Source organism: Rhineura floridana, chromosome 13 (assembly GCF_030035675.1).
Source record: "Rhineura floridana isolate rRhiFlo1 chromosome 13, rRhiFlo1.hap2, whole genome shotgun sequence".
NCBI lineage: Eukaryota > Metazoa > Chordata > Lepidosauria > Squamata > Rhineuridae > Rhineura > Rhineura floridana.
Genome location: NC_084492.1, coordinates 26,736,199 through 26,749,091, shown reverse-complemented (window position 1 = coordinate 26,749,091; position 12,893 = coordinate 26,736,199). Strand labels below are relative to the sequence as shown.

General features: G+C 43.4%; 2 protein-coding genes and 1 non-coding gene across 5 annotated transcripts in view; 2 read left to right on the top strand and 1 right to left on the bottom strand.

Annotated features, from left to right (window-relative positions):
• MYLK3 (myosin light chain kinase 3) overlaps nt 1-4,246 on the top strand; it is a 37,517-nt gene extending 33,271 nt beyond the window's left edge. For all 3 annotated transcript variants that reach the window (XM_061593720.1, XM_061593719.1, XM_061593721.1), the window contains one exon: nt 3,622-4,246. In XM_061593720.1, coding sequence (XP_061449704.1) covers nt 3,622-3,693 — 72 coding nt within the window. In that variant the 3' untranslated portion in view covers nt 3,694-4,246. The remainder of the gene's footprint in view (nt 1-3,621) is intronic.
• Nucleotides 1,460-1,537, top strand: TRNAA-CGC (transfer RNA alanine (anticodon CGC)). Its single transcript has one exon. It is a non-coding gene; the product is annotated as a tRNA-Ala (tRNA).
• Nucleotides 4,247-5,343: 1,097 nt separating the features above from the next.
• Nucleotides 5,344-12,873, bottom strand: ORC6 (origin recognition complex subunit 6). The gene is made up of 7 exons (XM_061593724.1): nt 12,604-12,873; nt 10,606-10,735; nt 10,234-10,397; nt 8,485-8,574; nt 7,987-8,099; nt 6,724-6,798; nt 5,344-6,363 (listed from the first exon to the last, which is right to left on the bottom strand). Exons 1-7 carry the CDS (start codon nt 12,666-12,668, stop codon nt 6,236-6,238), a joined length of 765 nt encoding a protein of 254 aa, XP_061449708.1. The 5' UTR covers nt 12,669-12,873; the 3' UTR covers nt 5,344-6,235.
• Between the last annotated feature and the right edge of the window lie 20 nt (nt 12,874-12,893).

The following is a 12,893-nucleotide window of genomic DNA, read 5'->3' as shown; positions in this document are numbered from 1 at the left end:
CATATACCTGCACTGGCTGACAATCAGCTGCTGGGCCAGGTTCAAGGTCTTGTTACTAACCATTAAAACCCTGAATGACTTGGGACTAAGGGCTCCTCCAGACTGGTGGATTTTTGTGGGAGTATTCCACAACATATCATTGATGCAATACTAGTAGATCATTAGTGGATTTATTCTGAGTCACTACGCTTCCAAGTATCAGTTGCTAGTGGGCTATAACAGGAGACTGGTTGTTGCCTTCATGCCCTGCACGAGGCCTTCCCAGAGGCATCTGACTGGCCATTGTGGGAAACAGAATGCTAGAGTAGATGAGAGACGTACAATTTTCAGACATTTGGAAGCCATGAAAAAAACAACAGCTTTGTTCCGGGGAAAAAATGGAAATCTTGAGGGGAAAAAGTTAAAATATGCAATACTGCTTTTCCTTTTCCTTTTGATTATTTACAGATCAAAAGTCACTTTTTAACTTCAGGAATATAAGATATATTATGTACAACCATCATGTCTGGCATAAAAAGTACAGTTTAATCAGACAATAATTACAAATTGAATTTACTTTTTTGTGTGTGTTACAAATGGCGTTACAAGCTGCTGAACTGTAAGGAACCTAGCATCTCTTTCGTTTTGCTTATTTATGAGAAGCAGGCAAAAAAACCCCAATAAAAACAGAAGAAACCGTCAAGGTTATACTAAAAAAAAGAAAATTATTATGTCTCCTCCACAGTGTCAAACAGACAATAAAGCATTCATTTCCATAGAAAGCACGGGGGGGGGGGAGAGTCTCAGTGAATACTACATGAAATTTAATCAGTCTCATTTGCTGAACTATCACTCTGTCTGTGCTCCATTATCATGGACTTTTAAAAACTGAAAGTCTGCCCAGACTGAAACAAGCTTCTATACCCTTTAACATGTCATAGCCCAAGTAATTTTTCAATTTTTCGGAAAGCAAACAAACAAAAAGGCTTTGGAAAAAAACAGGATTTTTTCCCTGATTTTTTCTGGCTTTTGTCCCCCGGGTGTTCACATCTCTAGGTTACACAGATAGTTGGTCTTGTGGAGATTTCTTGTTCCATCTGACATCTCCCATACAGCCGTTGTTACTCCTTGGTACTGAACCTGCCATTGTTGCAACACTGCAGTAACCACGGAGGAGGCTGTGACTACAAAACGTGGCATTTGCTCCATGAAGAAATAAAGAATTTCCTTGGGGAGAGCTCAGATATCGCTCTACGTTGTCAGAATGACAGAGAGTGGAGCTAGCTGCTGCTTCGCTCTTTGATCCTGTCAACACCTTGAATGCTCCAAAGGCTTGTAATTAACAGCAGGGTAGCTCCAATCCCTGGACACTGGCAACTGGGCAGAAAAAGTAAACAGAGTACGATAAACGTGTACAAAGCTGGTTGAAGGGTCCACATTGGCTGAAAGGCAGAAGACAAATGTGAGAACTCTTGTGCTATGAGGAAGGGCTGTAGCTCAATGGTAGAGTATCTGCTTCGCATGCAGGAGGTCCCAGGTTCAATCCCTGGCATCTCAAGGTAGGGCTAGCCACTAAGTGTTAGACCAATGTTCTTCACCTTAGGTCCCCACATGTTGTTGGACTGCTACTCCCATCATCCCCAGACAGCATGGTCAATGGTCAAGGAAGATGGGAGTTGTAGTCCATCAACATCTGGAGTGGGCGGGCGAACAGTGGTGTAGTCAATACCAGGGCTGTGGAGTCGGTATGCCAAACCTTTGAGTCTGACTCCGACTCTTCTATTTTTCTACTGTCTGACTCTGACTCTGACTCCACCCAAAATTGCTTCCAACTCCACAGCGCTAGAAAGGGCTGTAAATGTCTTTTTAAATTGGAAGCTCTCATAGGAGCATTTTTATCGCTGCCTGAATATGCGCTGATCTTGGCATCACAGCATTTGTCTTCATCTGGGTCCTGTGTCATACACTGACACACAAAATGTTTCCCATCTTGAGTTATGGTGAAATGCTCAACTACAGCTGACTTCATGGGAAGCTTCTTTGACATTTTGAATTTATATTTTAAAAAAATTGTCAATCAAAATTTATTTTGAAGCTGGAGTCGGTACATTTCTACCGACTCCGACTCCACCCAAAATTGCTTCTGACTCGGACTCCACAGTCCTGGTCAATACTGAGCTAAATGGGGCAATGGTCTTGCATCTTTTCAGGGATCAAATACACATTACCAGCTGCAGCCCTCAAGCTCTTCAGGACTAGACACATAAACTCCCAAACTAGGAAAGAGCTACTATCAGTGGCTATGTTCTACCTCCACTGTCGGAGGTAGTATGCTTCAAATACAAGTTGCTGGGAACTGTAGGTGCACTCAAGTTCTGCTTGCAGTTTCCTATGGATATCTGGCTGGATGTTGTGAGAAGAGGATGCTAGGCGGTGGGCCTTTGGCCTGATGCAGTAGGCTCTTCTTGTGAGAATGAAGGGTGATATACAGTGTTAAATCACACTCAGAGTAACACTCATCAGAATTAATGGTTTTGCTTACATCCACGTCTGAGTATGACTTACATTGGCTATCATCCAAATAAAATAGATACCTTTGGTACAGATGGATCTAGACGTCTACATGGCTGTGATCCTGCCATAAATGGAAGACGGCCTCCATTGTGGTAGAGAATCTAAGAGTTGCTTGTATCCAGCTACTCTGAGTAGACCTGTTGAAATTCATGGAGACAATTGCCTTAGGCCCATCCATTTCAATGGGTCTACTCTGAGTAAAACATAGTTGGATACAACCCTAAGTCATTTATTTTTTTTTGGGGGGTGGAACAGTAGATGTTCCTGATGATTTGCAGAGAAAATGAAAAAGAAATTGCAAAGCTGAAAGGGACCAAAATGCCATCTTGTCTAACCTTTGCCCATGAAGTGGAGCTCTCAACCCCTATCAACCCCTCACAGATCTATGGTGAAAGCAGTATTTCTGAAGGTTCTGAAATGGATCAAATAGTAGCAATAGGTGGCAGCTATTTATAGGAAGCTGCCTTATACCAAGTCAGACCATTGGTCCATCTAGCTCAGTACTGTCTACACTGACTGGCAGCAGCTCTCTGGGGTTTCAGACAGGATTCTGTCCTAGTCCTACCTGGAGATGCCAGGGATTGAACCTGGGATTCTGCCACTGAGCTACAGCCCTTTCCCTTAAAAAATTAAATTAAAATGGAGATGCACTGAAACTGTTTGAAAGCTGCATAGTGTGTGTGGCTTTCTACAATTAGCTTTATTTAATGTACTGCCCTTTGGACTCACCCACTTGGCCCTCAGAGGGTTGGCCAGATGAGAATCTGGCCTCTAGACAAAAAAAAAGGTTTCCTACTCTTGAGAGACCTTGATGACTGCATTTGGCCCTGAAACCCGAGGTATCTTAAAACCACTGTGAAAGGTAGGTCAGGATTATTCCCCTATTGCAGGATGGGAAGGCCAGGAGAAAAGGAGAGTGCATGGGGTCTGTTGTAAGCCATTCAACAAATTCATGGATGAAGCTAGCTTCTAACCATTTCCTGATCTGTAGTTCAGCCTTCCCGCTGTGTGATACAATATCCACTCTTGTACCTTTTAACATCCCAGTGGCTTCTATTTTCTTTGCAGAAGCATTTCTACGTGGTTGCTGCTGCCAACAGGTTAAGGAGGTTCCCCAGCATGTCTGAAAGTCCTGCGTAAGCTGTTTTAGAAGACGACAGAAAACCAAAAGGACTTCATGCTTTTCGCCATCGGCCCACCCGCTTGGCAATTAGGATTTCTTTCCGTCTCTTCCATTATCCCATAGCCACAAGTGTGCTTAATTTTCTGCCTTTGAGCCTGATAGGATAGACCGGGACTTTCGATATATATAAAAAACCCAGTTGTGTTGTTACAAGCGAACACATGAAAGAGGTGGCTGGAATGGTTGGGCAGGGGAGAAGCTTGAATTATGCCTCATATACCTTCATTTCTCTAATTATATGTTAGTGCTTAGCAATGAACCCTTTCTGAGTGGGACTGGTTTCCTTCAAGAATGTAATCTGGTTTGAGAACCTTGGGGCATGGATAAAGGAGCTGATTTTAAAGCAGCAGCAACAACATCCTTGATACAGCTAATTTCAGTCTATTTGCTTTCAAGCTAATATACTACGCACAGATCAATTATGTACAGTTACAAACATTTCCCAGCATAAGACCAATGTCATCTTACAGTAATTGATTTTGAGTCAGTGTTTCAAAATAAAATATCATACAGAATGAAATTACAATGTACGATTTGTAATTCCGTAATGAGCATTGGTCAGGGGTCTGATTACTTTTGCAAGACACTGTGTGTGTGTGTATATATATATATATATATAAAATTTCCCAAACGTTTGCTGCCATTTGACATGCTCCCACACCCACTATTGCCTCTTCTTGACCCCCATTTTCCTCTACCCATTTGTTCACACTGCTGTGTTTTTATTTCATAATTCAGCCTGGGAAGGCTTGTGGGAATCTACATTCTTTTTTTTTTACCAGAATATCAAGGTCCACCCATCAGAGCCAGCTGTAAAACAAATGGCAAGGAGGACAGCATCAGTTACCTTCTGCATCCTCTGAGCCTTACACTGGGACAACTTGCATAGAGACAAGTGCAAATGTACATCAAAGTTACTGCAGATCAAGGAGCCAATCCCAAAACTCTTAAAATCAGCCAGCAGAGATGCACAAAAACCATCTCAAAGGCAACCAATTAATACTATTTTACAGGCGAGGTAGACTGGGGCTGAGATATGAGATGGAAAGGTCTACTATCACAGAGAATTTAATCTCACCGCAAGTTTATTTATTATTGTTAAACTATTGGGAGTCAGAAACCCTCATACATCTATTGCAAATTAGACAAAAGATGTACCAGTACATCCCGAGGGACTTTCTGACCATCTATTTAAGTCTTGATTGGCTGTGGTGGTCCACTTTATTGTCTATTAGCACACATTAAGACCATCACATCAAGAGTACCGACACTGTCAGACACATTGGGGGGGGGGAGGGGAGGTCTCACTTTATAGGAAAAGCTGATTGAAATCAGGGTTCTTCAAACTTTTGGGGCACATGGACACAGCTGAAAACTGGAAAAATCTGTTGTACAGCACACAAAACTACTATACTACACTGGCTTTAAAAAACACACCAAAAAACCACTTCCTCCAGTATTTCCAGATATTCATAATTTAACATTTAAATCTTCCACCAGGCAGGCAATTAATGAACGATAAGCTCTACGTACATATGATCATATTGGACAAACAGCAACTCTGTTTTAGATGTTGACCTCTGACATTTGCAAAAGAGGAATGAAACTAGAAGTAAAAATATTTATTGATGTTTCTGCAGAGAACTCTTAGACAAGGCTACAACCAGATCAGTCTTAAAGAGACATCATATTTATGGTACAATGTTGTTTAAGAGTAAAAATGTATCTGTGTTGTCCTGTGTCAATCCCCAGTGACCCAATTCACCATTTTGAAGGATGAAAAGCTGAGTTAGTAGCAGTCACTTAGGATACTGATAGAAATTTAGCACTCCAATTCTGATTAAGCAATTTCCATTGAAAATAATGGGTTGTATTCAACTAACTCCTACACAAAGTAACCCACTGAAATTAATGAACCCAAGTTAGTCACATCTATTAACTTCAGTGGGTCTACTCTGAGTGGGATTAGCACTGAATATCACCCTGGTTCGCTTCTGAGCGAGGATAGAGACAACTGAGGTACGTGTCCTGCCCTGCAGTCAAAGTTTGGATTGCTAAATCCAGAAGTTGCCATGGTGCTTCAGTTTCCACCTTCAGAATTTGAGATGTGGCACAGAAATTCTCCCATTGCAAAAAGTGCTCCAGCTTGCTCAAGTGTCAGAATTTAAACAATGGTACTTGCAGAGACTTCAACTATAAAAATGAGGGGGTCTCTCCTAAAGGCTTCCCCAATTTTGGGGAGTGCTTCAGCAGTGCAGCCCTCATGACAAAGGCCAACCAATTGCTAGGCCTGGCTTCTGCTCTCATCCTAGAGGCATCCAGGTGAGGAAGTGGTAAATGCAGGCCAGTTCCTACGATCCTAGGCTTGTGCTACAACAACTCAACTGGCAGGTGTGTGGTCAAACCAGTGCCTGACAAGCCTTACGAAGGTTGCCAGCATAGAAATACATTTGATTTTAAAAACCCAGAAGGGCTGCTTGTGTTTTGGATACACTCAGATCAAACACTGTCCCTTTGTGATTTAGCGGCATTGTCCAAAATTCTCCTCTTCCATTCTTCGTACTCTTCTTTTGGGTCCGTTTCAGCTTTTGGACGCTTCCGAGGGACCTCTGCTTCCGTATAAACTGCTGTTGTGGAGGGAAAAAAAGACAAGACTTTGAAGACACTGTCTTACGGTAACGCAGGAACTCCCCCCGCCCTCCCTATCTAGTATACATCTTAGCTGTATTGCTGAAGAACTTATTTCACCCCTTCAGTCATAGATTCCCTGGACCTTGAGTCCCCGGATGTTGTTGGATTACAACTCCCATCCTCCTTGGCCATTGGCTAAGCTGGCTGGGGCTGATAGGAGTTGCAGTTGAACAACATCCAGGGACCCAAGGTTGAAGGACTCTGAGTTAAGTTGATCTTGCATCCTAGTTCCTGCAAGAACTTCCATCAAAGGCCCCTGTTCTTCAGTTGCAATAGGCAAATCAAGGTAGTCCTACCTGGTTTCTTTCCAAGGCATTCAAGAAAGGTCTCCTCAGGTTTTGGGGCTTCTATGGTCAACTGAATGCTTTCTCCTTTGGAAAAAGAGAGAACAACTTCCTCAGTACGGTTTATAGTAAACCAAAGGTGGGAACTCCAACTCCCATCAGCCCAAGCCAGCATGGCCAATGGTCAGGGATGATGGGAGTTGGAGGCCAGCAGCATCTGGAGAGTCACAGGTTTCCCCACCCGTTCTAGACAATGGGTACAACCACAGTTCTGGACACAGTTCAAAGCTCTGGCTTTAAAGTTTAGACAGGGAAACTTTTACCTATGGAGGACCATTGAACCTTGGGAGGAGGGAATTCGTTGGAGACCACAGCTGATGGCTGGCAGAGTTTGCAGCTTGCATAGCTTTCCTTCTTTCTCTATGGAACCTCACCCCTTCCCTATCTTACACATATGATGGGAAAGGAAACAATCCCCACAGAGGTGGTGCAAAGATCGAAAATGATCCTACAGCCTCAGGAGAACTTTGGTGGCCAGGATGAAATTTATTAACTGGCAAAGTGTTTTAGGGCATGTTTTACAGTTCAATGATGCAACACTGCTTGTTTCAGACTGAACCTTGCCCTGGACTTTATGGATAAAGTAAAAATAATTAAAGTTACTATATTATTTATTAAATTTATATCCCATCCTTACTTCCCAAAGGTGCCCAGGGTGGCAAACGTACAAACAATAGAACAATTCCAATACAGACGCAGACTGGGAAATATCTCTACTTAAAAGACTTGTTCGAAGAGGAAGGTCTTCAGTAGGCACTACAATGGCGACAGAGATGGCACCCAACTAATGTATATAATGGGAGGGAATTCCGAAGAGTACGTGCCACGGGGCTAAAGGCCAGATTCCTATAGTGTGTGGAACGGACCTCCTGATAAGATAGTAATCTGCAAGAGGCCCCCACCTGTAGAGTGCAGTGATTGACTGGGTATATATGGGGTGAGACAATCTTTCGAGTCAGAGCTCATTATCAAAGCTGGCAGCTGGTCAGTTCTTTGTTTTTGCATTTGTTTGCGCTGCAGTTGCCTGGGTTGGATGGGTTCAAAGATAGCCAATAGCGACTTTGCAAAACAAGATTACAAGACCAGAAACACCCCACCCCTCCCTCGCCAAAGGCCTTGCAAGATAAATTAGGAATCAATGTGGTTACACTTTATCGCTGGCAGATAATGGAAACAGGGGACCGAGGTTGCAAGGCACAAAGAAGAAATACGTACTGCTGATTTGCTGGCTTAGCTTCTCCATCTGGCTGTAGAGACGGTCAAATATGGTTTTCTTCACTCCTGAAGCAGCCACCATTTTGTTCTTATCCACTTTAAGTTTCAAACATCTGCAAGAAGCAGCCAGTTGGTTTTTGAGAGACTATTTAGCCATACTCTGCACAGAAGATGCTGCATCAAAAATACCTCTCTTCCTCCAACGAGGAGAAAGCAAAGTCCTAATCCAAACATTGCCATGGCTTCAGGCTTGTAAATAGCCGCTCACTTATGGTAAGTAAGAACTGCCTGTAGGTAGCCAGCCAGGACAAGTCTTGTTAATGCAGGGCTCTTACTCCAATCATCTCTGCCAACTGGCCAACTTCTGTTCTAAACAGTCTCCTCATTTCTTTCTTGTGCAGACTCCAAGTTACGATTTCTTCCCATAAAACAAATGCAAGGAGAACTCCTTGGTACCAACCTCACCCCAACAACAGCATGGACCCCGGCCAACTTTACCTGCAAGCTGTAAACAATGCTGCAGTTGTGAATAAGGACTTTGATAAATCAAGATCCATTTTCTGAGCTTCCAGCAGACTGGATTCATACCTGAAACAGCAAAGCCTCTTTTTGAAACCACAGCCATTTTGACATGATGCTAGCAGGGGCTCAAATAGTGGTTTTCTCTGGAGAGCTTGAACAATTGTGTTTTGGCTAAATGAGCAGAAATATGAACAACCCTTTTGTCCACATCTGTAGCCCATTTATCTGAGTTGGCAAACAAGCTAGGAAACCTTCAATTAACCATAGTTTCCTGTTTCCAACAAACTATGGCTAACAGATTCTGAAAAAAGGTGGAATATTAAATCAATTTCAAACCATGGTTTAAAGTGGACTTCCCCAACCTGATGCCCTCCAGATGTTGTGAACTACAACTCCCATCATCCCTGATCATGCTGGCTAGGGCTGTTGGGAACTGTGGAGCAAAACATCTGGACAACACCAACCTAGGGAAGACTGGTTTTACGGTTTAATTTAGAGCAAAGCATGTGAACATGCAGATGTATGAAGCTGCCTTAAACCATCAGATAAACTGCAACTCTCCAAGACCTGAGTTACAGATCTTTCCCAAGTTCACTATATAAGTTCCTCTCCTTCAAAGAAACATACAGAAATCTTAAGAGGTCCAGTGTGGCAAACTGATTAAAAGAAACACACAAAATATATTTATTTGTTAGACTTATAGCCCGCCCTTCCTCCCAGCAAGAGCCCAGGGTGGCAATATAACATATATAAAATATAACATGAGAACAAAGGTCTCTTTAATATAGTTGAAAGTGGGCAACTTTTTTGTGTCAAAGGTGCATACTGGCAATGGGTGGGGCACCCCTTTTATTTATTTGTTTGCCAGATTTATATCCCACCCTTCCTCCCAGTAGGAGCCCAGGGCAGCAAACAAAAGCACTAAAAATTTCAACACATCATAAAAACAAACTTTAAAATACATTAAAATAAAAACAAACATTAAAAACATATTAAAACAAAAAATCTCTACAAACATTTAAAAAAAGCTTTATAAACATCTTTTTTTAAAAAAAAAGGTTTAAAAACATATTTTCTCGCTCTTTCTGTTACCCCCCCCTTGATCCCCACCCCCGTTTCTTCCCTCTTTGCCACCTGCATAAACGTAGGCCGAGGACTGCATGAAATTAAGTCGACAGTCGTGGCTGTCCATCTGTGCTGTATGTTAAGAGTGAACACCGTCTCTGGTTGCCTGTTTTTATATAGCTCAGCAGCATCAGGCCAACATGTAGCCTTTCCACCTGGTCCATGGGACTCTTTCCAGACCATACGCCCTCCCCAGCCACAAGCCTCATTGGCATTGCTTCACGTCCTACTTGAGCATTTTTGTCTGTCTGCAATGTCTCCTTGAACTCCCATCATGCCTCTTGCTTGCCCGGATGGAGGATAGAGAGGAGTGTGCGTCAAAACAAGACTATTGCACAAAGATAAAACGTGTATTTACTGCTCCGCCCGCTTTAGCCTCTGAGGACAGAACATGCTGTGTGGCCATGGAATGCTGACTGACTGCTGCAGAGTGGAAACAGAAAACTGGGGGAGAAGGGGAACAGAATAGAGTAACCTGACTGGCTAAAACCCTGAAAAGGGAGTGCTACAAACTGGAACATTTTATTGCGGATCCTTTTTGCACTTCCTAACAGCAAGGATAAAAGCTTGGGCTACAAGAACCCCTTCAAAACTCCCTACCTCTGCAATATTTTTGATGCCATGTTCACCGCCTCCAGGCAGCAGAACTGAACGGCCAGTTCTCGGATGCCAAGGTTGGAGTGCACACCAAGCAGGCTTTCAAAGGACCTCAGGCAGCTCTGGTAAGTGGTCTTGTTCAAGCCAGAGAGTTTCACTAAATAAGCCTTCAGCAGGAAGAAAAGCAAAGAAAACAATAAATAGTCTCTCACGTAGTCACTTGAAATAAATAAGGCTCTCCTCTAGGTGATCAGCTTAACGACAGATGGTCTTATATAGCTACAACTGGGCAGGCATGCAAGAAATGAACTTTTGTGGAGGAACACAAGGACTTGGGACGGGGAGACAGAAGATGATTTAACAATTTATTTTTACTTTGTCCACAGGGTCCTTTGTGAAGGCTGCAGCCAAGTCCAGGCAAATCACAGCTCTGCTTGTGGCACTCATCTGAACCAGCAAGGTGGCACATTTCACTGGAGACAGTCGCAGGTACTCTTCGGCTTTCCTAGTGACCCACAAAGAGAAGAGACCATTAATTCCATTTTCATAGCCACGACAGCCAAATATAACCTGTATATTCAGAGCACTCTCACTATGAAACTTATGTGTGCGTGTACTTCCTTTGGGAAGGGGCTGTAGCTCAGTGGTAGACCATCTGCTTGCCATGTAAGAGGTCCCCAGTTCAATCCCTGGCACCTCCAGGTAGGGAAAGGGGAGACCCCTGTCTAAAATACAGGAGAGCTGCTGCCAGTCAGCATAGATAATAATAAGCTAGATGGACCAATGACCTGACTCCGTATAAGGCAGCTTCCTATGTTTATAAACATGATCCACCAAAGGAGGGCTACTGCACTTTTTCTGGGATGCCCAGAAGTATCTAGCTGGCCTCTGTGTGAAAACAGGATACTGGGTTAGAAGGGCTTGTTGGTCTGTTCCTAAATGGCTATTCTTATAAAGACAAAAATCATGGTTACTTAGCAACAGCTATTTATCTACTGGCCACAGATCTAAGGGCTGCTGGATTTTGCATGTATGTGCAAGTTTGGGGTTTTCTTTTTTTGTTGAAAAAAACCCACTGTTTATAGCCCTCCTTTGTTCCCAAGGAGCTCAAGATGGCGTACATGGTTGTTCTCTCTCTCCTCATTTTACCCTCAAAAAAACCCTGTGAGGTAGGCCAGTCTATGACTGGCCGAAGGTCACCCAGAGATCTTTGTAGCTGGCTGGCGATTTGAACCCTGGTAAACTACCTTGAGAACCACTCGATTGAAAAGTATAAATCTTCAAAATAAATACAATCTCCGTTTCTGGAGCAATATTTTAGTTCCAGAGGAACAAACAGCAACAGAAACGTATCACCCAGGCCTGTATACAATTTCCCCAGGAAAAAAGGAAGCCAGACTAGATGGGCTGTTGGTGTGATCTTGCAGGGTTTTACAATGTCCTTATAAAACAGGAACAGGGAATCAGAGCCTTCTAGACATTGTAGAACTACACCTCCCATCCTCTCTGACCAGTGGCCATGCTGGCTCAGACTGATGGGGACTGGAATCCAACAAGATCTGGAGGGCCCCCAATCCCCAGTATAAAAGAGAAAGTTGCACTCATGCTCATTTAACAACGTTATTTATCACAGTGCTGAAATGGAGCCTCCACTTGCAGGCGCAGCATATCTCCGAATACTAGCTGAACACTAGTATGATAGAGAACTGTTCCTGCTCTTGGGCCAGACGTGTCATGAGCTTCTGGGAAGCATTTGCATAGCCACTGTGGGTGAAAAACAGGAGACTGGTGTAGATAGAGCCTTTGGTCTGATCTGGCTGATGGGCTCTACTTACATTTGTGAGGCTTTTAGATTAAGTTGAGACCTTATCCCAAAACGCGTCTGTATTGGAATTGCTTTTTAATGTTTTTAAAGATGTTTTGTTTAAATATATTTTAAAGTCTGATTTGTTTAAATATATTTTAAAGTCTGTTTTTAAATGTTTTAGGGTGTTTTTAGTGTTTTGTTTGCCCCCTTCTGAGAGGAAGGGCGGAATATAGACTTAATAATTTCTTTTACGACCATGCGCTCTGATTTGCACGCGGCTAGTTTATACAGTTTTAAAATTTGGGAGGGGCCTGTATTTTATATTTTTAATAAGTCTGCAAACCGCTCAGAGAACTCAACGTAAGAACATTATAGAACAAGCGAAGGGATTGGAATCCAGTGCTATTCCTACTCCGAGTAGACCCACTGAAGTGAATGGCTAAGTTAGGTTCACTAATTTCAATGGGTCTACTTTGAGCAGGACCCACCTGGATACCACCCAATACGTTCTGATGTTCCCTAGCCGTAGCCTAATGACTATCTCTACACCCCCCAAAATAAATTACCTGATCACTCTGGGCGCCGTGACGCCCAGCTTGGTCGCCAAGCGCTTGATCGCTTCGCCCTCCATTCAACTCGCCAGCTCAGCCTCCTCCTCCCGCGTTTAGACTTCTTCCGGCGCGCGCATGGAACGTTGCAACACCCTGTCTGGCTGCATAGAACGTTGCGACACGCTGCCACGCCCCTTTCGAACGCTCGCCCCCTTCGCCGTCCCCGACGTCTGTTCTGTTACCGCACAGCCCCGCCCTCCTTGAACGTGACGTAGCGTCGTTCTTGTCTATTACAGCGTAAAGGA

Excerpts from the sequence above, each read along its gene's own strand:
- ORC6 (XM_061593724.1), bottom strand. The coding sequence starts at position 12,668 with ATGGAGGGCGAAGCGATCAAGCGCTTGGCGACCAAGCTGGGCGTCACG. Across the intron at positions 6,799-7,986 it reads GCTAAGCCAGCAAATCAGCA|GAGAAAGCATTCAGTTGACC; the intron begins GTACGTATTTCT and ends CTTTTTCCAAAG. Across the intron at positions 6,364-6,723 it reads ATGCCTTGGAAAGAAACCAG|CAGTTTATACGGAAGCAGAG; the intron begins GTAGGACTACCT and ends CCTCCACAACAG.